The 12,034-nt window shown below is 36.9% G+C and overlaps 1 protein-coding gene across 6 annotated transcripts in view; it reads right to left on the reverse strand.

The window, feature by feature from the left end:
- Positions 1–1,469: 1,469 nt before the first annotated feature.
- The window catches only part of baiap2a (BAR/IMD domain containing adaptor protein 2a), an 81,735-nt gene continuing 71,170 nt past the window's right edge, over positions 1,470–12,034 (reverse strand). The window contains exons 9-13 of one of the 6 annotated variants that reach the window (XM_016252875.1): positions 11,116–11,317; positions 10,089–10,157; positions 8,849–9,002; positions 7,927–7,952; positions 1,470–2,855 (exon numbers count right to left, since the gene is read on the reverse strand). In XM_016252875.1, coding sequence (XP_016108361.1) covers positions 2,786–2,855; positions 7,927–7,952; positions 8,849–9,002; positions 10,089–10,157; positions 11,116–11,317 — 521 coding nt within the window. In that variant the 3' untranslated portion in view covers positions 1,470–2,785. Of the gene's footprint in view, positions 2,856–4,943; positions 6,255–7,926; positions 7,953–8,514; positions 9,003–10,088; positions 10,158–11,115; positions 11,318–12,034 lie in introns of those variants that run through there. The other 5 variants (XM_016252877.1, XM_016252876.1, XM_016252878.1 and 2 more) reach the window with 5 other exon arrangements.

Consider the following 12,034-nt stretch of genomic DNA (forward strand, 5'->3'; position numbering starts at 1 on the left):
ACTCTGAAAGCACTTTGCCATGCTCAAGCGAATGCTAATCAGCCATTTAAATGTAAAGCAGCGAGCTAATTGGCTGCATATGAAAAATGAATCAATCAGCTTCTGTCAAGTCGTTTAATGCTAAGAATATCATCAGTTACATTAAGGACCCATCAGCCTGCGCCATCTAGAGTTTCATGACAGAACTTGGTATATACAGTATATATGCATGTGCTCAATCTGATGCTGAGTTCAAGTCCTCCTTGGACGTTTGTACTTACGAGTTGACAAGTCGTAATTACGACGTCAGGTGCGTTCAAGTCAATTTAGTCGGCGCAAGATGGTGGTGTACCTTCTTTTAATAAATTATAAGAAAATACAACAGGGTCTGTTAACTCTGCTTATAGAAAATGAAGAGCAAAGAATTTGCATCAGGTAATATTTTTTTATATTTTTAAAAAGTAATTTATGAAGCCACTTTAATCTGTATCGCATGAAAACTTATTAATTGTTATATTACAATCCTGCCACATTCAAAAAGCTTATTTTTTGTAAATAAAAAGCCTAACAATGTCACTGCTTAATACCTATAAATATTGTGATTTACGTTTTACTTTGGCAATCTTTATAGGACAACTAAACTATCAATTTAAACAAAAATTTACCGTCAACTACAGACGTTGCATCCATCGATTCTGCCATGTTTCTCATTGACACGCCCCCAATTCGGAAACTCTGGGCTTAAAGAAAATTTCGAGTTTCCCGCTCGTAATAACGACTTTGTGGTGGCATTTAACTCATAACCACACGAACGCGGTTATTTTTAAAACCGCAGCTTTTTCTACACGGTTAGGCCGTTCGTCCACACGCTAATGCAGCACCAGTTCACTGAAACCGAACATTTTTGAAAACGCCTGCCAGGGTGAAGATTTTCAAAAACTCGGGTTGCATTGTTATCGTGTAGACAGCAAATTTTTGAGGAGTTTTTGGCTTGTGACGTCGGCGCCTCCGATGATATCTCTGCCTACAGGAAACTTTTTCAGGCTTCTGATTGGCCAACATGGCTTTACGGTTGAGATTATATCGCCACCTGTTGGTTTGGCATGCTCTTGACAGTGCTTCATAGCATACGTTTGCGTTTTCATGTTGACTGAGATTTTTTTTATGTAGCTACAGAGATCATTATTCTAATCCTTTCAGGACACAACAACAGAAGGAAAAACTCAGTTTATAAAAATACCCGTGTACGTGTGGAGACCACTAGTGAAAATGCTTGTTTTGCATTTTTTTCCTAATTTAATAGATGAAAAAATTTTAATATTTAAAAAAAAATTATAAGTTGAGGCAAAAGTTTAATGGAAAATTTATATGAATTAAAGAAAATTAAAATGAATTAATATAATTAAAAAATTTTTAATATGGTTAAATTGAAGAAACTAAATAATTTCTAGGTTAAAACAAAAAAATCCTTGTATAATCTGAAAGTGTGGCAGTTTACATTTGCTTTTTTATTTCAGAAAAGTCAAGAATGTTCACAAACATTTGCAGTTCTCCATAAATAAGAATAAACAGAAAAGCCAAAACACAAAACAAAACATAAAATTGGTTTTAAAGCTGATCAGACACAAAATCGTTCCATCGAAGAATCACACAACGATCCCGCCTTCCTTGCACGATCCACAGTAGATGCTCTAATATATAAAACATGCAATTCATATCAGTATCTAAACTAGCTGATATTGTATTTTCCTGTAACATTTTGAAAATCAGTGATTATATATACTGCTCTAGTGCTTTTCAGTCCCTCAAACAGAAACAAAATAAAAAAATATATTTACAGAACCTGCAATTGAATTATTTTCACTATTATTCAGCAAGTCTATTTTTGATATTTAATAAGCGGTATTGCTCAGTATGTGGAAAAGCAAAAGCAGCAGGTGAAGACAAATAAACCCCCTTATATTTCTATAACAGTCAATTACATTTCTAAGAAAAGAACAAAAAAGTACAGTAGAAGCAAATAATAGTACAAAAATCAAATGGAAAACCAAAATATCACATTAAAGCAATTCCCTTTACATACACCAGTGGAGTTACAGATATTTAGAACCGCAATGAGCACAAAACAGCAGGAAAAGGCACAGTTCCTGTGTCTGTGCTGCTTGCATGAGAAACTGCACTATATATTGCATCTAAAATACTGTACAGATCTCTGCAAAGACAGAGAATTCACAGAGGCAACACTAGAACTTTAGCAAAGCACTGTGGTGTGTTTAATATGTAGTGACCACAGCATCAAGACCCCTGTGAAGAAGTTTAATCAGCTTTCTGAAATGAGTGATAGAGGCATGTGCCACAAAACATAACTGACAGAAAAAGAAAGGCTTCCCTATAGAACTGCATTTATAGAAATAATATCTACCAAATTACTCACTTTTATTTATTTTTTTACATTTTCACATTCATTCAAGTAAAATATCTCATATTTACACAATCAAGCATACACTTTCCCCTCCAAAAAACAACAACAACACACTGTCATTATCATTTCGGTTGTGACTGATTTGTTAACATTAAGAAAACCATTTAGAAAAGCTGTTAACTTTTGAAACACATGAATTGGTGTATACAAATACCGTTAATTATGTAGCTACAGAGATCATTATTCTAATCCTTTCAGGACACAACAAGCTCTATCCTCCTTGCCCTGTGGGTAAATGCATGTGCTCTGCCTCCACATGCTGTAGCAGTGACACAGACAGAACAGAAGAGGGCGACAAAGTGCACAGGCCACTGCATGGCCCCTCTAGTAGTAGAGAGGAGCGGATCGGTCGTCCATGATGCTTGACCTGAGGTAGACCTCCAGGGAACGGTCACTAGATGGAGAGGGGGTGGAGAACAAACACGGTCAGTATGCCCACAACACAGCCCGCGCTAGTGACCCACTGAACTCTACGACACAAAAACAGCTTAAAGTCTAATGCACTTTGATTTGGGATACAGAAGAAAGGTACTGCTGAAAGGCATACGGTGATTCATTTGACATATACTTATGAACAGGTATCTGGAGAAGAGTCTATGAAGGGTGTTTTTGAAGCATGCATGCAAATGGAACAAGACACAGTTACTTCTGTCAGCATTGATAGATGCATGCAAGAGTTAGATTTGGGGTTACCTCCAGCGCCAACACCATTTCCTGGTAACCTATGACCTCTCTGGCTGGTACGAACTACAGCTCACACACAAAAACCAACCAGAGAGGCAGGTGGCGGTATGAGACGAAACAGTTGTGAAGCCCTACTGCCCGTTTAAGCCGAACAGCGAATGAGAGTCGAAAACAAACCAAAACAAAAGAATAAAAGAAAGGGCATGATTGGTTTAGGTGAGCAGCGATGGGAGGCAGGTGACTTACGGAGGTCCTGCAACACTCAGAACCGGGACAATTCAGGACCCAAACTGGAAAGTAAAGAGAGGTCCAGGGGTTTGTACCTGAGAGCTCAGCTCAGACCGAGGTTATGCATGGCTACATTTCCACCGCATTCACATGACTGTTAGTTTTGCGCACGATGGCCGTAGTGTAGGTTACTTGCTCTGTGACATGGCGCTTTGTTTGGACTGCTCATGGATGACGTCACAATTTTATGTTCATAGATGAGTCAATAACGCACTTCTAGAAATGACATGGGTTCAAAATATAGTGCAAAATGAAAGGTCTGCCCATAGCAGTTTGGTTAGGAGTTCCAATTAGTACAGAGATGTGTATGGAAAACAATGAACTCTTGAAGAGCACATTTCAATATCAAATCCTTCACAGTTCTTTATATAAAATGCATGCTTATAATACTGACACGTCTTATACATCTCAAATAGATTAGATCTTAGAAGATAAGAAGAAGAAAAAAGGCGAGCAGGCAAGCACAGACACAAACACATGGACAGGTCACGTATTCATACAGACACGACGTCATGATGCACAAATACACAAACATTACGCTAGATTAAAATTGTGTGCTCTTCAGGTTCAGGTTGGTTAATAGTCAGTCATTTTATTTGTGGACGACCCAGTCCCACGGAATAAGTAGTTCAGGGTGTAAGATTAGCCATTAATGGCCCAAAATTGTTCATACCATATTTATTTGATTTAATTTAAATTTATAGATTTGATCAAATAATGTATCAATAAATAGCACCATAAAATATAAATGAATATCACAATAAAAGTCTTTTCTGTTGAGTTGGCTGTAGATGTGCAGGCACCCATTGAAACTCAATGCAAATAATTGTAAATTCAAGATGACAAATTAAAAATCATCAAAAGCTCATTTGAACAAATGTTTTATTAATATATAGATATTTATTTATTCCTTTCGTAAAAAGTCACCATACATTCAAGGTCAATGTTCACTATGTTCCTCCTCAGCATGCATATTGTGATTGTTACACTGATTTCTTGTGCATTTTTCCTAGTTTGTCTATATTTTACAAGAAAAAAAAAAAAGGAAGAAGAAACAAAAGAACACAGCGAGGACTACACCACAGCTCCAGAGGATCTGTCAGTCAACATCCTAAAACTGCATGGAAACATACTACAACGGGAATGTTTTAAAGACATGGGCTGGTGGCATTTCAGTATGGGCTCAGAATAGGCTCAAATTAATATTCTCACAAAATATGATACATAAATGTGGAACCTGATTGATATTCACAAAATAAAATTAATATATTCACAAAGGCATCATTTAAAGAGATAATTCACTCAAAAATTAAAATTCTGTCATCATTTACTCACCCTCAAAACCCATAAGACTTAGGTTCTTTTGGTTACCTGGAGGGATAGAAACCTCTCAGGATTCATAAAAAATATCTTACTCTGTGTTTCAAAGATGAACCAAAGTCTCATGGGTTTGGAACAACATGAGGGTGAGTAAATGATGATGCTCATTTCATTTTTGAGTGAACTGTCCATATAAAGGCCCTTTTCACATTGCATTTCATTTCAACATTTCAGTGTTGTCCAGTGCATTGATCTCTTAACTCTCATTTGATTGGCTGAAGAGGAAAAAAATAAAAAATAAATAAATGTTGCCATTTCAATCACTATTTTACCAAAAAGTGAAATTTGGTATTTTTGGCAAAAAATATTTTTGAATCGAAACCGCTAAGGAAAGTCTGAAAACATTCACACTCAAATTCAAGGTTATCCATCAGTTCATGAGTCTCAAAAGTTGTGAACACACTTGTGCTCAAATTAATATTTGAAAATCAAATTTTGTGAATTAGGTCACACATTTGTGAATCATACTGTCAAAATATTAATTTTGATACTTTTCTGATCCCATACTTTAAGGTGTCTGAGGCAGGATAATGGGATTTTGTTGTGGGGTAAAGGTTTCTGCTCAGAGCACTTTTCTTTCATGCATGTAGGGTGAGTGGACACGTGCTGGTCTGGACGAACAGCACAGTCCCACCCGAGGATTTTGAAGCTCATGCGACCTTCACTCTAGTTTCATAGGTCCACTATCATTTGGCACTTGTTTAATGAGGACAAATTTCGATTTTCCTTCCAATCATTCCAATTTCGTCTGTGAATCGGAGGAAAATCTAAGCTCACCAAGCGACACAGCCTCTGGACCAGAGGAGCACCAGGTAATACATGGATTCACAAAATGCAAATGCTCTTCAAAAACAGAGAGGGTCTGCACAACTAAACCACAAAGAAGAAGAATACAAAAAAAAAACATTCCTCATTTGGCATGAGGCTCCCATCCCATCTGCTTAGAAAAAACACTCAGCAAGAGCTTCGGAATGAGAAGAGCTGCTCCATAAGACCAAATGTGCTTTTCTTTTGGCACTTTTACATGAGGATGTCATTTTAAAAAACAACCACATAGCAAAACTTGTGCTCATGCATGAAAGACGGGAAGTGGTAAGCAGTCTCTTTGGAGTCCACAGCGATGTCATAGCGGCGTCACTACAGGCGAATCAGAGTCCGTAAAGCAGCGAGACGAGCAGTTGGACTGCGTTCTGGTCGTTCTTTTCAGAGTTCCCCCCCGACCCACCACACGCGACCGTCACTATCGCCCCAGCAAGACGCAGGGAGGAAGAGAGGACAGAAAGGAGGGATGAGACTGGCCCCTTCCATTGGAGGAGGAGTGTGTGGAGGCAGAGCTTAAGAGGGGGAGGGGCTAAGGGAAGTAGGGGCATGGCCCCTGTGCTATCCGGATCTGTGTCTGATTGTCTGTGTTCACACTGTCGAAATCAATTTGCCATCGGAACTGTGGAACAAAGAGAAAAGGAAGCTTGCCAGGTCGGACACATTCAGAGAGAAATTAAGAAAAAACAAGACAGCCACAAATGGGCAGAAGTGAAGGCTGTAGGTAGGGCTTATTCCTCAACCTGTCTAACATAAAACTACACAGCTATTGAATGTGCCATGTGATATTAAAGTACCATTTTCAATTGACAAGGTCAAATCTAAAAGAAGGGATTAAAATGGGTAAAAGGTCAGGTCAAGTTGTATTAATCTTGTTCCTCAAATCAGGTTCACAGTAATGCACTTACAATTGATGTTTATGAGGCAGGACATTGCACTGGAATAAATGTTACAGTTTACACAATTTTCTAAAATATAGCTACAATACTTGAAACATTGTGTTAAATGTGATACAATCTCATAATAATCTTGTCTATGCAAAGTTATAGTAATACACTACTGTTTTGGGGTCTGTATGATTTTTTAAATGTTTTTGAAATAAGTCTCCTGTGCTCACCAAGGTTGCATTTATTTGAGCAAAAATACAGTAAAAACAAGAATATTGTGAAATATTATTACCATTTAAAATAATTGTTTTCTATTTGAATATATTTCAAAATAGAATTTATTTCTGTGATGGAAAGCTGAATTTTCAGCATCATTACTCCAGTCTTCAGTGTCACATGATCCTTCAGAAATCATTCTGATATGCTGATTTGCTGCTCAAAAAATGTTGAAAACAGTTGTGCTGTTTAATATTTTTATAAAAACCATAATACATATTTTTAGCATACTTTGATCTAAAGAAATGTCAAAATAAGAGCATTTATCTGAAATATAAATCTTTTGGAACATTATAAATCTCATTACTGTCACTTTTGATCAATTTTCTGAATAAAAGTATTGATTCCTTCAAAAAAAAAAATCTTGTCAATGTAAAAACATTAAACATAGTAAGTTTTGCTACCTGAAAACGCTGTTACATATAGAGACAAATACGTCAACATGAGTAACACTGATAATGTTTTAGTTTATGTATTTGAAACAGTAGTCTCACTGCAAAAACAAAGATGTTCACAATTTTGCTTGAATGAAACTACAAGCTTCACATTTCTACTTTTAAACCCTTCCAATGAACACATTTTCATTGTAAGTGCATTACTGTACAAAGTTTTTATAAACTGACGTGTTGATATGAAGCTATTGTCTGCTCTCCATAGAGTTTCAGTTGTTTTGAACCTGAATTTTTTTTTTTTAAGTGAACTGAATCTCAAATAGAGGCTTCTAGAGACAATGAGTTCAGGGCACACAGATTATGAGCAGCTCTGATCCTGACCTTAATGGATCACACACACACACAATGAGGTTACAGTGAGGTCAACAACGATGCATCTCACAATCAAGCATTTCATTCACTCCACTCACAAAAACAGACAGACACACAACCTTCTCTTGTCAAACCATTTACAATTCTCTGATAAAACAGGGTTGGTCTCCCAACAAATATCAGCACTACATTGCACATTTAGCATAAGCAAGCATGAGCTAATAAAGGGAAAAACACAAATATTAACTACTATCCACTAAGAGAGCTATAATTAGCAGTACAGTTTTGGCATTTTGGCATAAATTCATAAAACTGATTAATTACGTGTTATTAAGTGTCATTTCTGTTCATTAAGAGCCGATCTTACCTTGTGTCATAATCCTCTAGCGCTGGCTGGAATTTGTAAAAACAACATTTCAGTGCGGCTTAGAAGGAAAATGTCTAACACAGTGTATTAAAGGGACAGTTCACACTAAATACTATCCCTGTCATCATTTACTTACTCTCACATCGCTCCAAACGGAAGGATATATATATATTTTTTACAATGTTTAAATTCTATTTTCCTACAATGAAAATAAGTAATCAATAATGTTGCTTCTACAAGGCTTTGGACTTTTATTGTGACTCTTGTTTCGTACCCAAACTATCCACATGGCAAGCGCACTGATGTCCCAGGTGAGCTACCGAGCAAGTTTACTACTGTATGTCAGTAAAGCCAAACATATGGAACTGTTTATGTGATGCAATCATCAAAATGTACTAGTTTACAAATCATGATCTATAGTAAAACTGTTTTAAGGTCATAGTATTGTGCAAGGAACTGCACAATGAGTCACAATTAATCAACCATCTGCTGCTGTAATAATTTGTGTGAAAGGGAATAAAAGTTGTTGGTGTTTTCCTGCCACTATTACTCATTTCAGTTAGAATCTGCAGTAAATCAGTATTTCTGTGCCCCTGGTCAACAAGCTTTCGCTGTATGGAAAAAGTGAAGTTTTCAAAACAGCTTTTGCGTTCCGCAGAAGAAAGTCCTATGTGTTTGAAACCACATGAAGGTGAGTAAATGATAACAGAAATTTCATTTTAGGGTGAACTATCCATTTAATATGAAAACCATGCATGTTAATAGAAACCCACATGCAGTAAGCTTTACAGAACAGATTAAAGAAGAGCTGATGCATAGATTAAGCTTGGAGCAGAGTTAAAAGAGAATTACAGAGAATAAATCCCAAGAAAGCAGACATTAGTGAGAGATTCCTGTCTAATGCTAATATGTGTGTGTGTACCTGTGCGAAGCCTGCCATGCTGTAGGGACGTGGTCGAGTCTGTGTTAGGCTCTGTGCCAACAGTCGGGCAGTCAGACCATAGTCAGGCATGGGTAAGGACATGTCCTCTCGCTCCAGCAGGTTTCCTGTGCTGCTGCTCTTCCCATGGTGAAGACTACAGGATGAAGGTCAGTCAATCAGTCATCTTTACACCTGCCATCAACATGTGTTTTGTATCCGGATAGTTTTTCGCTGCATTGAATTTACTCTTTTATTCCAATGCATCTCCAGTGCGATCAGATAGAGATGCAAATGCAAACTGCTACTTACACTACTGTTCAAAAGCTGGGATTTGTAAGATTTTTAAAAAAATAATTCAGCAAGGATGCATTACATTGATTTGTTTATAGTTCTATTTCAAGTAAATGCTGTTCTTTTGAAATTTCTATTTATCAAAAAAAATAAAATTTGCACAAAATATTAAGCTGTATAACTGTTTTCAGAACTGATAATAATAAGATATGTTTCCTGAGCAACAAATCAGCATATTAGAATGATTTCCGAAGGATCATGTGACAAAAAATGACATTTGTGACATTTTAAATGGTAATATTTCACAATATTACAGTTTTTACTGTATTTTTGATCAAATAAATGCAGCCTTGGTGAGCATAAGTCACTATTTTCAAAAACATTAAAAAAATCTTACCGACCCCAAAATTTTGAACATTTGTGTTTTACATTTGAGGTTGTGTTAACTGAATCGGTTGTGCTGAGGTTGCATTAACAGAATTTTCAGTCATTTCCTTTAATTATGAACTCCTCAATAAAGCATGTGAATCGTGATTTGAAGTGAAGAAACGGAAAGAAAAGAAATGAGCATTCCAACCGAAACAAGATTCCAACCATAATCCAGTGAAATAATTTGATTAATAATCAGATACTGTTGATTAAATCAAGAGATTTAATCAAAGCACAAGAGCACAATATCTGTTGTCTTTCGAATCACCAGAGAAGAAAAAGAAAAGCCCAGAACCTGCAGTCCACACATAGGCAAAGTGATGTATATGATTGTTTTCAGTGTTAGCTCATTATATATTCCTACACAGCTGATAACAAAAATGCATTTGCATTTTCACCTTCATTAAATGTGGTCAAAATCTGTCCAAGAGTGACCGATTGTGATCCGATCATCGAAAAATGCATGCTAATGCCAAGTGTAAAGACAGAAACACAGATTGTGTCATTTCAGGGAACTTACTTGACTCTTAACTTCTCGTTGTCACTGTCAGGCAGCACTCGGGTGTAGGAAAAAGGAAACCAGCCACGCCTGAAATGAAAGAGCTTTTCTTTAGAAACTCCACATCCATGACAGTAGATAAAACCCAATGTGAAGAATAAGCATAAGCTTAAGTTTAATATCTCAGTTTATTTATAAATATTCTTATAAACAGAAAAGAGATTAAATGGAGAGTAAACAGTTTCATTCCTCTCAGACTACTCTCCTAAGAAAAAGACTCTTGTAATCAAATTGATCTTGGCTAAAATCGCTGTCTAGGGAGGACTCACTGTTTACACATTAACTATACAGTAAGTCATTGTTTATTGCAAAATATTTAAATATATGCAAATATATAAGTAGTTAGAGGTTGTAGGGAAATGTGTCTCATGGGAGCTGGCAGTCGCTGCTAAGCTCTTTCGGTGCAGTTCTCATTTCCATGGAAACAGTGACTGATCCAAGTAGGCAGTCTCTCTAGGATTATGGGTAGTGTAGTGTAGGACTTAATGGGGCTGTCAGTTTGTTTCCATCGAAAATTAGTTTAGTTTCAGAAGTTTTTCCCTCAGGAGAAATTAAAGCAAAAAAATAAGATAATTGTTCATATATAGTAAGAGTATAGAATTATATGACTTTTAAGTGAAAATTAACGTGGGTAGAATGAGAGAATTTGGTGAGATATGTTCATATTGAGTTCATAATAAATTGGACTTTATATTTTGGCATCCTAGCAAATATCGGCACCATTTGAGATCTCTTTTGAAACTCTAGAGGAGACACATGGGAGATTACTAGGGCCTTTTTCCCAGTAGAATAATCTGAAATGGACAGGGCAAGGGACCCAGAAATCCTAGCAATGGCCCGACGTCATCTGTAATGTTTAGGTTGTGTGGTTCATTAAAGAAGTTCAGAACTCAGTCGTTTTCCTTGCATTATATATTTTGCAATACAAAATAGATTTCCCCCCCCTTATTCAGTTCTGTTGTTAATGTATACATCATTGCGTGCTTACATCTTGTTTTTCTCATTCTCCCCATAGTGCCAGCCGTCCCGAGCCTCTGGCACTAGCAGGGTGATGATGTCGCCCTCAGTGAAGCTCAGAAGGGTGCTATTGTCACCAGCGATGTGGGAGAAAATGGCCTGTACACGAGAACGTCCATTCTTCTCCAGACCAGCCGCCATGGAACTTGACCTGGGCAGAGTTCGTGTTTCTCCTAAAGAAAGATTCAAATAATAATAATAAATAATAATCAAGGTGCAAATTGTTAAAAGAAACAGAGGGAGGATATTTGAACACGAACATCATCATTGAAATGTTAATGTTGAAATACAGTGCAAAGCATACAAAATACACTATATATATAAAAAAAATTAAAATAAATATATATATACTGTATATATACTGAATAAAATAATAAACGCAACACTTTTGTTTTTGCCCCCATTTTTCATGAGCTGAACTCTATATACATATAACTTCTATATATATAACTTCTATGTACACAAAAGGCCTATTTCTCTCAAATATTGTTCACAAATCTGTCTAAATCTGTGTTAGTGAGCACTTCTCCTTTACCGAGATAATCCATCCACCTCACAGGTGTGGCATATCAAGATGCTGATTAGACAGCATGATTATTGCACAGGTGTGCCTTAGGCTGGCCACAATAAAAGGCCACTCTAAAATGTGCAGTTACATGGGGCCGTGCATTATCGTGCTGCAACATGAGGTGATGGTCGTGGCTGAATGGCACAACAATGGTCCTCAGGATCTCGTCACGGTATCTCGGTTCGTTGTCCATAACATACGCCTGCCCATACCATAACCCTACCGCCACCATGGGCCACTTGATCCACAACGTTGACATCAGCAAACCGCTCACCCACACGACGCCATATACACTGTCTGCCATATGCCGTGTCCAGTGAAA

This window comes from Sinocyclocheilus grahami, unplaced genomic scaffold, assembly GCF_001515645.1.
Source record: "Sinocyclocheilus grahami isolate Dianchi unplaced genomic scaffold, SAMN03320097.WGS_v1.1 scaffold1136.1, whole genome shotgun sequence".
Classification (NCBI taxonomy): Eukaryota; Metazoa; Chordata; class Actinopteri; order Cypriniformes; family Cyprinidae; genus Sinocyclocheilus; species Sinocyclocheilus grahami.